The following is a 16076-nucleotide window of genomic DNA, read 5'->3' on the forward strand; positions in this document are numbered from 1 at the left end:
AGAGAGTGTTTGCCGTATTATTAATGTGATAAATTAATGTGTTTTCTTATTGTTTTGAAGTATTATTAATGTGTTATTTTTATCTATATTTGACACCGAAGTAATTTCCGATTATTGAAAGGATTGTTTCAGAAAATCCATGATTTTAGATTTGATACCAAACAAGCACATTATATCCTTGATATCTGCCTTATATTGTGCACGCTAAACTTCTATAGTCAGTCACACATTGTCAATGACTTCCCATGTTGGTTGTTTTTTTTTGTTGCCATGTGCAGTTACTGATTCTTAAAGACTGAGCAAATCCAAACTTAAGAAACCATAGGAAATATTTGGGTGATCTATACTTCAAGTAAAATAGTTCTTTTAAGCCTTGACACTTCTGGGTTCCAAAACCTGTTTGTCAAGAAATTTTGAAAATTCTTGCAAGATTATACATAAACACAAGCCTCTCCAATGTCTGCGCAACCGGTGCAATTGCATATTCATGACCATTATGTAATTCATATCAATTTCAAGCAATGCTTTTGCTTATTTCATTGACTGTGTTCTTTTTAACTCGCAGTTAAGGTTTCCTAGCTAGAGAAGATAATTTTCTTTCAACAAACTTGGTGCCATTAACAGGTTGGGATGGACAACGGCATACTGCATGTCAAATTGTCAAAACCAGAAGGAAATGTCACCGGAATAAGATATAATGGGATTGAAAACTTGCTTGAAGTTCGTAATGAGAAATTTAATAGAGGGTAAGTCACTGCAGGTCTTCTTTGTCATCTGAAAATGTAGATATTAGTCAGTTTTGAAGAAACTGACTCTACTTCATCATAACTTGATATGTGTAGGTACTGGGATCTTGTTTGGAGCGAGGAAGGAACAACCGGAACAACAGGAACAGACTACCGGTATGCAGTTAGTGTCTATGTGTCTCTATCAATTGATATGTTCCCATTTCGTTCAGTAACAAGTCTTGAAATTCACAATATCGAGTTTTAGAAATCGATGATCATTTTGTCTGAGTCTTATGGTATTGTTATAGGCTGTGTTTGTGGTAAAAAAATCTGCAGGATTGGAGGAAAAAGTTTCAGAGTAGTAGTGGAAAATGAAGAACAAGTAGAAATCTCATTCACAAGCAGTTGGGATCGGTCGCTTGAAGGCAAAATTGTTCCCCTAAATATAGACAAAAGGTAATTTGTTTAATTATTGATCATGTCAATAGCTTTACAAGAATGCTAATATACTAACATAATGAAAATGCACAATGGTGTCTCAGGTTTATAATGCTTAGGAATTCTTCAGGGTTCTACTCCTACGCCATTTACGAGCATTTGCAGGATTGGCCAGCCTTCAACCTTCCCCAAACCAGGATTGTTTTCAAGCTTAGCAAAGACAAGTAGGATCAATCATAAACACTACTCATTTGCATGTTGATGTATGATTAATTCACTTCATCTATATCTTGAATGGTCAGGTTTCACTACATGGCAATAGCAGATAACCGGCAAAGATATATGCCGTTACCAGACGACAGGCTGCCAAGAAGGGGCAAAGAACTGGCATACCCTGAGGCTGTACTTCTTGTCAAACCAGTAGAGCCAGAGTTTACAGGAGAGGTGCTTGTACACTTGTCTCCCTAATTGTTTACTAAAATGAGTTTTCGATCACATGTGTATTTCAACGATTATGAACAGGTAGATGACAAATATCTATACTCGAGTGAGAACAGAAATCTTAAAGTACATGGATGGATGTGCTTTGATCCGCCGGTGGGGTTCTGGCAGATCACACCCAGCAATGAGTTCCGAACAGGCGGACCTCTCAAACAAAACTTAACCTCTCATGTTGGCCCCATCACTCTTGCTGTAAGTGGTTACTTATCTACCATTGATTACTACAACCATTATATGTAAATTTTGTTTACATTTTAAGGTACTAATCATATAATCAGATGTTTTTAAGCGCTCACTATGTGGGAGAGGATATGGTGCTGAAATTCAAGGAGGGAGAACCATGGAAGAAAGTTTTTGGACCTGTTTTTATCTACTTGAATTCTTTGATTGATGATGAGAGTCCACTTTCTTTGTGGGAAGATGCCAAACAACAGGTTTCCTAGACTGATGAAGATATAAACACCCTATTTGTCTGCATAATATGTTGACTCTTCCGTCCTGATTCAAACAATTTATTACTTACAGATGTGGATTGAAGAGCAAAGCTGGCCTTACACCTTCCCACAATCAGATGATTTTCCGCAGTCTGATCAACGGGGAAATGTAAGTGGAAGATTACGTATAAGGGACAGGTGGGTATTTGTATTCCTGCAGCATGTCACTGGCTTTCCTTTGCTTCTTGGACTATGTTCATTCTCCTGTATGAACTGGATATATGTAAATGCGTGTATATGACAGTTTTCTTATCTGTATATCTGTCAAGGTACGTTAGCGATGACTATATATCAGCAGAAGGAGCTTATGTAGGTTTGGCTCCTCCAGGGGATGTTGGATCCTGGCAATTAGAGAGCAAGGTCACTTTGTTTCTGTTCTTTTGATTTCAAGTACATATTTCATATGGTATTCAACATTTCTGAATTTTCAAGCAATCTTCTACTTGATCCATTAAAATTAGGGTTACCAATTCTGGACAAAAGCTGATGCAGAAGGTTATTTCTGCATCAATGATATACGTACTGGCGATTATAATCTTTACGCGTGGATGTCTGGATTCATTGGAGATTATAGATATGATTCTGTCATTACCATAACAGCAGGTTTTGCTCTTGACACCAAAAAACAAAAAGATCATAGATTGGTAAATGCCCTAAAGTCTGTTTGAGCAATGGTTTTCATTTCTCTTAACATGAAGAGCAGGTTCTGATATTGACATGGGTGACCTCACGTATGAACCCCCAAGACACGGCCCTACGTTGTGGGAGATAGGCATCCCAGACCGTACTGCTGCAGAATTCTACATTCCCAATCCGAATCCAATGTACATCAACAAACTTTATGTCAATCATCCTGACAGGTTAGCACACTCAGTAGAATTTATAATTTAGTATAAAATGCATGTATCCAAACTCAATTTTTTTGGTCTTTGATCAGGTATAGACAGTATGGACTCTGGGAAAGATACACGGATTTATACCCAGATAAGGACTTGGTGTACATAGTTGGTGTTAGTGATTACACAAAAGATTGGTTCTTTGCTCATGTTCCAAGGTTCGATTTCTGCCAGCGTAATGCCAATAAATTGGTTTAAAACCATTCTAAGGTTTGATAATTAATATTTCTTCACATTACTATTCGATTTTAGGAAGAAAGATGATGGCAGCTACCAAGCAACAACATGGCAGATCAAATTCAACATCGACAATGCAGATCAAAGCGCAAACTACAAGCTACTACTAGCACTTGCAACAGCCAATTCAGCAGAATTGCAGGTACAGAGTTGCATACTTGTTTTGTCAACTTTCTAGTTAGTATGTGGCTCTACTTCCTTCTGCATTAAAACCCCGTTTGATCCAATTTGTTCGTGAAGGTTCGCGTGAATGATCCGGAACCAAGTCCTCCTCTATTTTCGACTGGAAATATTGGACATGACAACACAATAGCTAGGCATGGTATTCATGGGATTTACAGGCTTTACAGTGTAGTCATTCCCGGTGGTCAGCTTGTGGAAGGAGAGAATACCATTTATTTGACACAAGCAATGGCAAGCAGCCCTTTTGAAGGAATCATGTATGACTACATCCGCCTAGAAGGACCTCCATCTTCTAGTTCTTTAAGCAAACAAATCTGAATTTATTTTCCTGGAAAATTTGCAACACAGATTGCAAATGCACTTACAGTTTTACACATTAAAAATTGGCTGAAGTAGAAATATTCATGTTTAAGAAAACAAGATTTCCATGCCCTCAAAGAGTAGGTTTTCCAAAAAAGTGACCAAACAACATGACCTTGCAATCCATTGAAGTACCAAAGTACTTCGGATCAACACAACTTGAGCAGAAGAACTGAAAGAATCAGAGTTCTACCCCATGGCAGGAGTGTAGTGGGGAGAGAATCACTTGGGTGATAAAGTGGTTGATAAATCTCTTCGGTTATCACTCAATTGATAAATCTCTCCGGGGCTAGATTGTATGGAGGTTTTAAGTTCGATTCTCATGAGAGTAATATCATTGTGGCCACGTTTTGGGTTTTGAACCAATTTACCTTGTCGTCAGGTGGTAAGTTTTTGCGTGTGTAGACCTGACTGCTCGAGTTTAAGCCCGTATCGGACATTCAAAGGGTAAAACTTGTACGATGTAGTTCTCGTACTTGGTTACCAAAAAAATGTAGTAGAGAGAGATGCATTCGGGCCAAGCCCAACTTATTTTATAGCCCGTTTAAGAAATGACCACTATACGTACAAGCCTTACAAAAGCTGTGCTTGGGCTAAAGCCCGTTTACACTCCTAACTCTGGGCCTCTGGCATACAAGTCCTCCCTCCATGGATTCGAAAAGAATAATTGATCAGTCTTTTGACCTGGCCCATTAAAGTTCACTACATACAATTTTGTGATGAGAACTTTAAAGTTTAATAAGGAACAATTTTTAAAAGTTTAATAACGCCTATATATTAAAAATAAAAATTTTGAGTAAGCAATTAATGAGAATAAAATCCAATTATAGTTTAATGATTGTAATTTTGGTAGTCTAAAAAATTAAATACTTACCATATAAACCCAAATAAGAATTAATTTTACTTCCAAAGATTGTAATATTTATTTGACCACAATACCATATTTCTTACTATACTTTTTATATTTAATTTACTTCTAATTTGGGTCAAACCCTTTTGAACAATTGTGTAAACAATAAATAGTAATAAAACTGAACTGTCAATTCGTTTGAATACCACTATAAATAGATGCCTCCACTTCAATCTCTTTCAGAGCGCGTGTGTCTGACGCATAGAAAAATAGCTATTTGCATTTCATTAATGTTCATTTCTCGAATCCAATAATCAGGTAAGATTTAATCTACAACTAGTTTTTTTTCTTCTTTCTAAATGATGCACTAGCACATGTAATATTGCTTTGAGCGTGTGTTATTTTCTTAAATCTCGTATCATTTGATCGATCAGCTAACCTCATATGTAGAAGTTACTTAATAGTCGTTCGATTTCAGATCTAGTTTATTCTCAACTCATGATTTAAGAAAAGTTTAAATTTATGTTATATTTTTTTTTTAGATTTTTGTCCTAGCCTCGAAAAACTATCGGATCCATGAAAAGGAAAAATATTATTATGTTAATCATGTTTTAAGATTGACGTAGTGTCTTAATTCTTAAAACCTGCAAATGGAGCTTTGTTGATTGTTTGGTTTTGATGAAAATTGTTGTGGGTATATCTATATGTGCATATATATATATACACCCCACACGCATAGCTTAACCACGTCAAACATGATATACAAACAACTCAGTTGTTCGAAAGGGCTCTACCTTGTGACATAATTAGTGTTGTGATTATAACATCTTTAATTGTAGATTTTATAAGAAGGTTTTATTGGTCAATATTTTTTTATTTAATTTATAATAATAACTAATTAGAAAAATAGGTGGCCTTTTTAAAAGGCAAAATTGTATTAATTAGTTGTTAGCAAGAGTGGAAAGAAAGAAAAACACGACGTTGGGTTTAATTTTGGCTGTTATTGCCAATACTTAATTGGTATAATCTAATTGGATGACATATAAGAAAAGGTCAACCACCTCTCACATAATAAAATAACTAGTTGCATGCCCGCGCTTCGCGCGGCACATATTTTGATTGGAAAATAGAGATATGTGGAAGTTTTTCGATGCTTTGTTAACATGAAGAGCAGTAGAGCTTTAATTGTAGAAAATAGAGATGATTGTGAGATGAAGATAAAATATGTACAATACTTTTTTAATTTGCGAAGAAAAAAATTTTCTAATAGGGTGTAAGAAATTTGATGCATAAGGAATAAGTATGCTAAGAGTTTATCAATTTTTATTTGCGTCGCTAGTATTTACAAAGTGTTATAGGTCACCAAAGACATGTTTATGAGACAATATTGTATGGTTAGTACAACAATCTCTACAAAGTGACATTTAATATCGAGAAGTACAATGTAGCATAAGTAGTATTTTTGAAATGATATTTTTGGAATAAAATTCTTAATATTTTTAGAATAAGATTTTTTAATTTATATTTTTGAAATGTTATGTATGACTGGTAGATTTGTGCCTATAATCACTTTGACCTTCAACAACTCATTGAATTCTACCGTGCTTTCCTATCACCACTTACATATTCCAATACCAAATGGGTTGAATTTACTTACACATTAGAACAATATAGCATGAAAAAAGCCTCTCATGTTGTGTATGTTGCAATCTAAACAGACTACTAAACCTGACCAAACTCTAAACATACACAATACATCAACTAAATACTACAAAAACACACAAAATACATCAAAAACACACAAAAATTCCCACAAAATGATGGTAATCAATGCCAAAAACACACAAAATATTTTCAAACTAAATACTACAAATGAATTTCATTAATTGAGTAATATCAAAAGACTCTCATAATTAGCAATACATGACCTTTGAGAAACCAAAACAACATCAAACCACTCCTATGAAACATTAAATTCCCATACAATTCAATATAATTTTAAAATTATTTGAATACTATTAACTGTATGAGTGTGGTTGTGGGTCCTAAAGTGTATGAATGTAGTTGTGGGTATTAAAGTTTTGTAATATATTTATGTGTGTGGTTGTGGTTCTTAAAGTTTTCTAATATATTTTAAAATTTTATTTTGTCTATGTAGACTTTTTTGTAAAGACGTCCACGTGGCACCTTGAATTAAGGAGAAGCCTTGTGGATCCTTAGTTATATATATATAAATTGATATGGAGACGGATCAGGAGAACAAATTATTGTTTGCACGTGGTCCAAAACAGACAATATTTATTACCATGTTTTGGGTTTGAATTTTTGACAATTATTCGATTGTTGACAGTTATTAATTTTGACAGGATTGACCAAAAATGAAAAACTTATTTAGCATAAAGATTCATCACGGAGGGTCTCTGGAATATTTTCCAACAGACGAAGTCAAAGTCAAGTATGTCGGAGGCGTACTTGATGAATGGCCTTTTGATTGTTACCCGGATGTTTTGACATTTTCTGATGTTTCTATGTGTTATCGCCGACTAGGATATCGAGGGGCTTCCTTGTCAGTCTATTATCTGATACCTGGGATGGACCTTCAAAATGGTCTTAAACACCTTCGAAGTAATCTTGATTTCTTAGAGATGGTAGACGTTGCAAGAGGCCACAATGAAATTAATCTGTACACAAGGCATATGTACAATATTCAACTTCCTTCTCTGGATGACTCTGATATGGATGAAGATGAGGATGAATATGATGATGAGGAGGAGGAGGAGGAGGAAGAAGATCAAGACGAAGGTCTTATAATCACTGATGACGATGATGATGATGGTGATGATGAGGAGGACGAGAAGAAGGACGATGATGGTAGTGATGACAATAATTAATGGCAGTGATTGAGGACCGATTGGACTTCCTGTTTTTTGTCATCATGTACTCTTTTAAGTTTGATATTCAATAAAGGCATTGCAATTTAGTTATCATATAATTAAATAATGCAAAGACATTTATAATTTTGTTATGTATATGTTAATTAATTTCGGTTTTGTTGTTTTTCATTTAAAATATGAAAAAATATTTGAAACCCTAAATTTATATGAAGTGTTAGATATTAAGAAAATTATACATGTACATTTATAATCAATGGTGTCCCTCATTACGAGCTCGTACACATGCTTCTAGAGCTAGTCGATTAGCTACAACACCAAGTGCATTTTTCTCAATGATGCCCTAAAGTTTCTCAATCGATTTGTAGTATCGAATCATTACCAAATATCTCATTCATAGCATACATATGCCAAACGTGGATACACATGTCACATAGAGATAAAATGAGGGTCATAAATTGACGGTGTGTAGTATTGCTATTAAAATATTTGTACACGTTTTTTAAAGAACACAATTTGTCTTGATATGGTAACTTAATAATAAAGAGTTGAAAAATTCAAACGGTAATATTTAAGGAAAATGATAATAAGTGTCGTTAGGGTACAAGATAAGAATGAAAAATGTGCATTGAAATCTAAAAATAATGCATATTTTAAGTTTAAAATTTTAGGTGAGATGGTGTTCATCACATCAATCCTTAACAAAAGCCTTCTTAACAAGTGCCTTAGGACACTTGTCATCAATACTCAACATTAAATTAATATTTATACAATGCCAACAATTATTTCCTAACTAATTTTTTTAGTGTGACTTGAATAATTTTCCACATTTATGTTAACTATCAAATAAATATTTTTTAATAATAATTCCAAAAGGAAATATCTTAAATGCAAAATCCCAAAAACATTACAGGATTTTAGATAAACTAATATGACGTTAACGAATTAAGCAGATTAATTACAAGACATTTATAGATAAGATAGTAAAGCCCACAGCAGCCCACTTTCACAAGGGCAGCCTCAAGCCCATAATAACACAATTTCACCCAGGCCCAGTAAGGCCTTAACCACTAGTTGCAGACCCAAAAAAAGAGACGGGAGTAGACGAGTTGTCTACATTGAGGAAGATGTTAAAGCCCACAATAACACGAGTCCGCTCAGGCCCAAACCTCTGGTTGTTGCCATTCTCTGCCTTACCCAAAAATAAAATAAAATTAAGAGTACTCTTTTTTTTTTTAAATGAGTGATTGGGATTCAAACTCTTGTCACTATGGTGATACACATCATCCTTATCACTCTAACTAGTGGCTCGAGTGTTAGAGTACTTGTTTACTCGATCACGATCTATATATTAATAAAAAATTTGATTTTTATAATAATTAAAACATTAGTTATTCAATATGGGTTTTTAATAACACCTATATATTAATAATAAAAATTTTGAGTAAGTGATTAATGAGAATAAAATCCAATTATAGTGCAATGCCTAATGAGTGTAATTTTGGTAGTCTAATAACCGATATACTTACCATATAAACGGAAATAAGAATTCAATTTACTTCCAAATATTGTAATATTTATTTTAACGCAATATCGGATTTCTTACTATATACTTTTGATATTTAATTTACTTCCTGATTTGGATACTCTCCATTTTGAACGATTATGTAAATATTAAATAGTCATTAAAACCAAAATTGAAATTGAATTGCCAACTCGTTTGAACACCCCTATAAATAGATATCTCAATTTCAATCTCTTTCAAAGCGCGTGTGCGCGACGCATAGCAAAATAACTATATACATTTGAATGGTGTTCATTTTCGAATCCGATAAGGTGAGATTGAATCTACAACTAAGTTTTTTTTTCCTTCTAAATGAATGCACCCTCGCGTGTGTTGTTTTCTTAAATCTCATATCATTTGATCAATTAGCTGACCCCATATGCAAAAGTTATTTAATATTCGATTTCAGATCTAGTTTTTTTTTTCCCTCTGATTTATGCAATTTTGAAATTTATGTAATATATCTATTTATTTATTTTCGTATAATGATTTATAAAAAATTGAAGATTTTCATATATGCAGAGAGAGAGAGACTCGGAAAACTATCGAATCCATTAAAAAGTAAAATATTATTATATTAATCATGTTTTAACATTCACATGCTTCGTTAATTGTTTGGTTTTAATGAAAATTGTTGTGGGTATATCTAGTGTGTGTGTGTAGTTACAAGATAATGAGATAATGTGTTGGTCTCCTTGATAAAAAAGAATAATAATAATAATGATGAGATAATCTATATTTTATAAGAAGGCTTGTTGGTCAATCTTTTAATATTTTGAATTAGAATAAAAAAAATAATTAGAATAAAAAAAAGTTGGCTTTGTTTTTATTTTTTGCAAGACAATATCTTATTCGTTATTAGCAATAGATGAAAGGAAAGAAAAACATCACACTGGGTTTAATTTTTACTGTTACTAACTATTATTCGGTCATTTACTGTTATTAATTTTGATAGGACTGACAAAAAATGAACAACTTATTTAGCATAAAGATTCATCACGGAGGGTCTCTGGAATATTTTCCAACAGACGATGTCAAAGTCAAGTATGTGGGAGGCATACTCGACGAATGGCCATATGACTGTGGCCCGGACGATTTGACTTTATATGATGTTGTAAGATGCTATCGCCGATTAGGATATCGAGGGGATATCTTGTCAGTCTATTATCGGATACCTAGTTTGGACCTTCAAAATGGTCTTAAACCCCTTCGAAATAATATTGATTTCTCAGATATGATGGAGGTCACAAGAGGCCATAATGAAATTAATCTGTACACAAGACATCTCCACAATATTGAAATACCTCCTCTAGAGGTCTCTGATACGGATGAGGAAGAAGAAGAGGAGGAAGACAAAAATGAAGAAGATCAAGATAATGATCTTATGACCACTGATGATGATGATGAGGATGAGGATGAGGATGAGGATCATGGTGGTGATGATGACAAGTAATGCCAGCGATTCAGAGGATCAATCCATTGTCTTGTTTTTTTTTTTTTTTTATCATAATTTGAAGTTCTACAATTCACATTTTGTAGTGGAGAAAATGTCAGAGACCTAATGATGGAGAAAAAGTCATAAATCGGATGTACTCTTTAAGTTTGATATTCAATGAAGGCATTGCAATTTAGTTAACATATGATTAATTAATGCAAAGACATTTACATTTTGTTATGTTTATGTTAATTAATTTCTGTTTTCATTTAAAATACTTGCACACATTTTTTAATGAACACAATTTGTCTTTGATTTGGCAACTTAATAATAAAGAGTTTGGAAAATTAGAACGGTAAGATTTAGTTAATGTTTATCCAACCATCTCTAATTTTAATTCTACCATGCCAACAATTATTTCCCAACTAATTTTTTAATATGACTTTAATAATTTCCCACGTTTATGTCAACTATCTAATAGTTTTTTAAATATTTTTAACAATAATTCCAAAAGGGAAGATCCAAATGCAAAACCCCAAAAAAAACAACAGGATTTTAGATAAACTTAGCCTGTGGTTAACTAATTAAGCGGATTAATTACAAGACATTTATAGATAAGATAGTAAAGCCCAGAGCAGCCCAACTTCACATGGGCCCGCTAAAGCCCAAACCACTAGCTCCAGTAAAAAAGAAAGGAGACCGGAGTAGTGTCCTACAACGACTCAACGAGTAACATAGTAAAGCCCACAATAACCCAACTTCTCACCAGCCCGCTCAGGCCCAAACCTCTGGTCGACGCTAAGACGCTAACAAACGCCAGAGTAGTCGATCACGATCTTGCAATTTAGAGGCTAGAAAGCTTTTTCAAGATTCATCTTGGTCCTTTCAGCATCATCAGCTGCTTCAACCTGCATTTTGGCCGCCTGTAGGTCTGCTTCCGTCGCTTCCTTCTCGTCTTTCGCCATCATCTTCTTTGTCTGCACCATGCAAGGATTAAAGGATACAATATCGATTGATAGCCAAAACTGAAACAACTCGACAATCTTCATATATAAATGAGTCGTATGTGTCAAACCTGGCCAAGAAATATGGCTTTGATGTAGCGAATACGCTCTCGGAATGAGGTAGTGAACCATAGCCAACCCTTCTTCAATCTTGACGCCACCGATGTGTCTCGATTTCTTCTTTGGGCTGCGGCAGTACTGGAGGTGGCTGGCTGTGGTGGAGGAGTAGAAGAACTAATCTGGTCCATGCCTCTCTTTCTATGACGCCTGTTCCACTTGCACCGTTTGGATAGAAGTATCGAACACAACCTCATTGAATATAGACAGAATCCCACTCGGGATTTGCGGTTTCTTATACGTGGCGGCTCTATACCCACCCACGTATCAACTAGTTTCCGACAGTGAAAGTGAATACGATGAGCTGGTTAGGTTTCTCTGGGCTGTCCGGACTCCAGACTGAAAATGAGACCGACTCGTGCTTTCTGGTTTATTTCGCAGTTTGGGTTGAAGCCCAATTGCAGTTTGTTCGGTTTGAACTGGGCCAAGGTTGGGCCAAATACTCTGGACTAATAAACTTTCTAAAGGACAGAGAGGGTATAACAGTCATTGCGTGATTTCTCGACATATACGCGACTATATATACCGACGTTTTGAAACTTAGGGTATAAAAAGGCCCCAGTTTCTATTCGCTCTCGGAAAATCGAACTTCTTGCTCCAAAGCAAACACCACGCAGAATCCAATCTCTCTCTGACGGTTGAATTTCTTCTTTTTCTCCTCACATTTTTTCTAAATTTTCAGTAATTTATCTGTTTTTGTTCCTGCTGTTAATCTCTCTATAATTACAACAAATATGGCATTGATTCGGTGTCTCATGAATTGAATTTTACAGTTGGTGTTGTTTTGTGTCGTGCTTATAAATTTTCGTGACCTAGAAATTGTTTGTGCTTATAATTTGGCAGATTAATGTCGACGTTTGAACTGTACCGGAGGTCGACGATCGGGACGTGCCTGACCGAGACTCTTGATGGGATGGTCGAAAACGGAACACTCACTCCCGAGCTTGCTATTCAGGTTCTAATCCAATTCGATAAGGTATTTTCGGTTTCATGTATGTAACACTTGAGCTGTGTCTAGGTTTAGTTTTGTTCTCAACCACTTGGGGATAGCCTAATGGTGAATAGAGTCCAACCGTATGGGCTCGGAACATCGTGAGTTTGATTCCCACTAAGAGGTATATACTTACGGCTACACGCTGGGTTTTAATCAAACTTACCATGTTAGGTGTGAAACTTCTACGTGCACGAGTTTAGACCCATATTGGATGTCTAAATGGCAAACTGTATGGCGTGGTGTCATTCTCAGTTACCAAAATAACTTCAGTTTTGTTATCTTTATATAGTTTTGCTTGTTTTAATCATTTTTCTCCTTTTTTGATTTTTCCCCTTCTAGTCTATGACTGAAGCCCTGGAATTGCAAGTGAAAACTAAAGTGTCAATTAAGGTAATTTCTTTTGTTATTTGTTTATTCTTTTGATACTTTTTGTTATTTGCTCAACTTTAAGCCGATGAATTAGTTAAGTTGATGGAATTTCTATATTGGTTATATGATAAATGTCTTCAGGACATACACATAAGTTTCAGATTCTTGATTGCGCTAGATTACTTTTTGTGTTATAAATTTGTCGCTGTTGACTACCTTGCATTTCAGGTGACATGATGATTGGATTTTGGTAGTATTTCAGAATTTCGTGTTTTAATTTTGTGAGAGAGAGAGAGTGAGAGAGAGGAGAGATTGTAAGTAGGTATTTATATATGCAGGACGGGGTTCAGTTTGAGGATGTGAAGCTGCCTTTTATTCTGAGGGGAGGATAATATGGAAAAACCTCATTATATGGCAACCTACATCTTCAAGACTTCAACACAGACCCTTGGATAAAGATGCTTCTGTTGGTTTTCTAGTATCCCTTTAAATAATAAAATGCTTTACCTTAAGATGTCAGGTCTCAGGTTGCGTGCATATTGGAAAACATCTTTCCCTTCCGCGACCCCGCCTCCATTGCGGCAGTGTTGCCCGTCGGGGTTGTTTGACCTTCTTAACATTAGGATGCGTGGCATTTAAAAAAGGATTGAGTCAGTATTTGACAAAGACTATAGTGGATTTTTTTCCTGCTTTAGGTGGATAAGCACACTGCTATTAAGGTGCAGATAATCAGCCTCGGAGTGTAAATTTTTATTTAATAGAAGTGCACTGTTGGGAAATGTTGCTCGTGGAATAACTTTACTGCGGATATTTTATTGAATTTATTTTTTTCAAAATTTTGTTATGGAGGTGAGGCAAATGTTGCACCGCAGTATTTTTTACTATTGTGACCAAATTGACTTCACAAAAAATTATCTTCACAACGAGGGATGCGGTGGTCCTTTCTTTTAATTTATCTAGGAAATATATTGTACCTATTGGAATAAGACTATCTGTTTCGGTTGGTTTTGAAATTAGGTTATGTTTTGATCCTTGCATTTTATTGATCTAAAAACTTTTTATGTTTCAAGAGTAGCTGGTTGATGTCATAATTGTTAGTATTTAGTTATATCTGGCGCCTTGTATGACATTTCTATGGATTACTTTTCGTTTCTTTGTCTTGTTTTTCTTGTTTCCTTTGACTGCTCAGTATTTGTAGGGCCGTAGGGGGCCTCACTGCTACATGTATATGGTCATTTAGGATTGCTTACAGTACCATGCTATTTGTTTTTCTTTTCTTTTATTGTCCAAATGCCCACTTCCATTACAATTCACTCTCATAACCTCCACCTTTAAACAAAAGGAGAGGTACCGTTGAACCACAAGGTCATTTGTCACCAATTTCGTATTGTTGAAAGCTCTTTATAGATAACTCGAGACAAAAATTTGACGTCTTTTTTCGCTTCAGTGAGTATTAACGAATGTCAGCTTTTGTAGGAGCTTTACCATATACAGACATTGCTTCTTACTCTTCTGCGTTGCATGATGTCCACCTAAGAATTTGTGGTATCCAGTTGTATACCTGCTATGCATATCTTGTGCAACTTTTTTGAACGATTCCTGGGTGAACCTGTCTTTGTTTCTTATGATAAACTAGCCTGCGACTTCAACTAATGGTTAATTGAGGATGTTAATTTTCATTCTGATTCTTATTTATTTTACGCAGATTATACATCTTATTCTGCTCAAAGCTGTTTTTGATGGCTCTAATTCTTATTTATATTATGCTTCATTACCACTGTTGTTGCCATGCTGATATCAAGCCACCAGTCGCATTTAATTGCGGGCCATATACTTAATGATATGTGTAACTTCTGTGCCTTCAACCTTCAAACCAAAATCATGGCAAAAATTTTGTTATGGCATTGGCTCAACCCTCATGACTAGTGCAGATATATTGGGATACTTGCCTGTTGCCTCATACATGTTTTATCTGAGGTCATTGGTATTGTTATACTCCTTTCATGTGGTAGTGATGAAAAGTCCTTTGACTTTCCTATTATACTCATCCAGAGCAATTTTTTTCAAGCTGTCATTGATGTTGATCTGACACTTTCCTGGCAGATTCTCCCAGTCCATATAACTCTGTACTATTGCTCGTTGCAACATGAAAGCTCAACTATTTTCTATGTTTTGTAGGGACATCTGCACACCTATAGGTTCTGCGACAGTACATGGACCTTCATTTTACAGGATGCCGTGTTTAAGAGCGGGGACTCTCAGGAGAATGTCAGCCGGGTTAAGATGGTGGCATGTGACTCGAAGCTACTCACGCAATGACTCATCTGAGATCAATGTCTTTGCCAGTAGGAAGGCATATGCTTGCTGAAAGTGGAGATCTACTTGCGGCTCAGTCTTTAGTTAGGGATGATGGATTAAAACTGGTGCATGTCTAGTATTGTTGTTTCTGTCTTCTAGTTTCATCATTTTCTATTATTGATTCCCAGATGATGAAATTAGCATGAACGTTATTGATCAAACCATCGAGATGAAGAGCTTATAGTAATGGTTTTATCCCTTTGTTTTACTTGTATGTATAGTTATAGAGGCCCAACTTTCCGGAAGTTTGTTCTTTTCCTTTTTCTGTCCAGATGGTCGTTTGGACTGGCCGACTACTCTTGACTTAGTGATCCAACGGTGCCGAGTGGAAGGGCCGTCGCTCAACGGATAGAAGTTGCTCTAGGGGCTTCTCCAAGAGCTCACATCGACGGGAAGGTTTGGCACCGTGTCAAGCAGCCAATCCCAAATAATTCTTGAGAATGTTAACTTTGAAGAAGAGGATGAAGAATGCTGATCTCTTGTTGCTGATGAAGACGAAGATTAGGGCACTCTTTAGTGGGCCAATTATTGGTTGGGCTTAGTTGTTTTCTTTACTTACTTTAGTATGGGTCTTGTTGAGAAGCCCAAGTCAGTTTCTCTTGGCTATCTCAGCCCAACACATCCTTCTTGTATCTTTGAATTGTTCTGTCTTCTTTG

At 35.5% G+C, this 16076-nt stretch overlaps 4 protein-coding genes across 6 annotated transcripts; 3 read left to right on the plus strand and 1 right to left on the minus strand.

Moving 5' to 3' along the window:
* Window positions 1-367: 367 nt before the first annotated feature.
* Window positions 368-3876, plus strand: LOC120009182 (probable rhamnogalacturonate lyase B). 2 transcript variants are annotated; one of them, XM_038859652.1, is made up of 15 exons: window positions 368-498; window positions 625-746; window positions 843-902; window positions 1065-1184; window positions 1271-1390; window positions 1469-1610; window positions 1689-1859; window positions 1946-2101; window positions 2193-2299; window positions 2431-2521; window positions 2623-2764; window positions 2865-3021; window positions 3099-3215; window positions 3310-3436; window positions 3535-3876. In XM_038859652.1, the coding sequence occupies exons 1-15, from the start codon at window positions 457-459 to the stop codon at window positions 3793-3795; spliced, it is 1935 nt and encodes a 644-aa protein (XP_038715580.1). In that variant the 5' UTR covers window positions 368-456; the 3' UTR covers window positions 3796-3876. The 2 variants fall into 2 exon arrangements, with proteins under 2 accessions (XP_038715580.1, XP_038715581.1); XM_038859653.1 differs by having other exon boundaries at window positions 2440-2521.
* A 6233-nt stretch (window positions 3877-10109) lies between these two features.
* Window positions 10110-10724, plus strand: LOC120009508 (PH domain-containing protein YHR131C-like). Its single transcript, XM_038860128.1, has 2 exons — window positions 10110-10591; window positions 10682-10724. Exons 1-2 carry the CDS (start codon window positions 10110-10112, stop codon window positions 10722-10724), a joined length of 525 nt encoding a protein of 174 aa, XP_038716056.1.
* Window positions 10725-11123: 399 nt separating this feature from the next.
* Window positions 11124-11876, minus strand: LOC120009186. Its single transcript, XM_038859655.1, has 2 exons — window positions 11653-11876; window positions 11124-11554 (listed from the first exon to the last, which is right to left on the minus strand). Exons 1-2 carry the CDS (start codon window positions 11827-11829, stop codon window positions 11429-11431), a joined length of 303 nt encoding a protein of 100 aa, XP_038715583.1. The 5' UTR covers window positions 11830-11876; the 3' UTR covers window positions 11124-11428.
* Window positions 11877-12209: 333 nt separating this feature from the next.
* LOC120009187 (transcription initiation factor IIA subunit 2-like) lies at window positions 12210-15627 on the plus strand. 2 transcript variants are annotated; one of them, XM_038859657.1, is made up of 4 exons: window positions 12210-12335; window positions 12542-12674; window positions 13032-13082; window positions 15240-15627. In XM_038859657.1, the coding sequence occupies exons 2-4, from the start codon at window positions 12546-12548 to the stop codon at window positions 15378-15380; spliced, it is 321 nt and encodes a 106-aa protein (XP_038715585.1). In that variant the 5' UTR covers window positions 12210-12335; window positions 12542-12545; the 3' UTR covers window positions 15381-15627. The 2 variants fall into 2 exon arrangements, with proteins under 2 accessions (XP_038715585.1, XP_038715586.1); XM_038859658.1 differs by having other exon boundaries at window positions 12542-12653.
* The last annotated feature ends 449 nt before the right edge of the window (window positions 15628-16076 follow it).

The sequence above is a fragment of the Tripterygium wilfordii genome, chromosome 11, assembly GCF_013401445.1.
Source record: "Tripterygium wilfordii isolate XIE 37 chromosome 11, ASM1340144v1, whole genome shotgun sequence".
Taxonomy (NCBI): Eukaryota; Viridiplantae; Streptophyta; class Magnoliopsida; order Celastrales; family Celastraceae; genus Tripterygium; species Tripterygium wilfordii.

Coding starts and splice junctions, on each gene's coding strand:
- LOC120009508 (XM_038860128.1), top strand. CDS start 10,110: ATGAACAACTTATTTAGCATAAAGATTCATCACGGAGGGTCTCTGGAA. Junction 10,592..10,681: donor CATGGTGGTGATGATGACAA/GTAATGCCAGCG, acceptor CACATTTTGTAG/TGGAGAAAATGTCAGAGACC.
- LOC120009182 (XM_038859652.1), top strand. CDS start 457: ATGTCTGCGCAACCGGTGCAATTGCATATTCATGACCATTAT. Junction 499..624: donor TGCATATTCATGACCATTAT/GTAATTCATATC, acceptor TGCCATTAACAG/GTTGGGATGGACAACGGCAT. Junction 1,611..1,688: donor AGCCAGAGTTTACAGGAGAG/GTGCTTGTACAC, acceptor GATTATGAACAG/GTAGATGACAAATATCTATA.
- LOC120009186 (XM_038859655.1), bottom strand. CDS start 11,829: ATGGACCAGATTAGTTCTTCTACTCCTCCACCACAGCCAGCCACCTCC. Junction 11,555..11,652: donor AAGCCATATTTCTTGGCCAG/GTTTGACACATA, acceptor TGCATGGTGCAG/ACAAAGAAGATGATGGCGAA.
- LOC120009187 (XM_038859657.1), top strand. CDS start 12,546: ATGTCGACGTTTGAACTGTACCGGAGGTCGACGATCGGGACGTGCCTG. Junction 12,675..13,031: donor TTCTAATCCAATTCGATAAG/GTATTTTCGGTT, acceptor TTCCCCTTCTAG/TCTATGACTGAAGCCCTGGA. Junction 13,083..15,239: donor AAACTAAAGTGTCAATTAAG/GTAATTTCTTTT, acceptor TATGTTTTGTAG/GGACATCTGCACACCTATAG.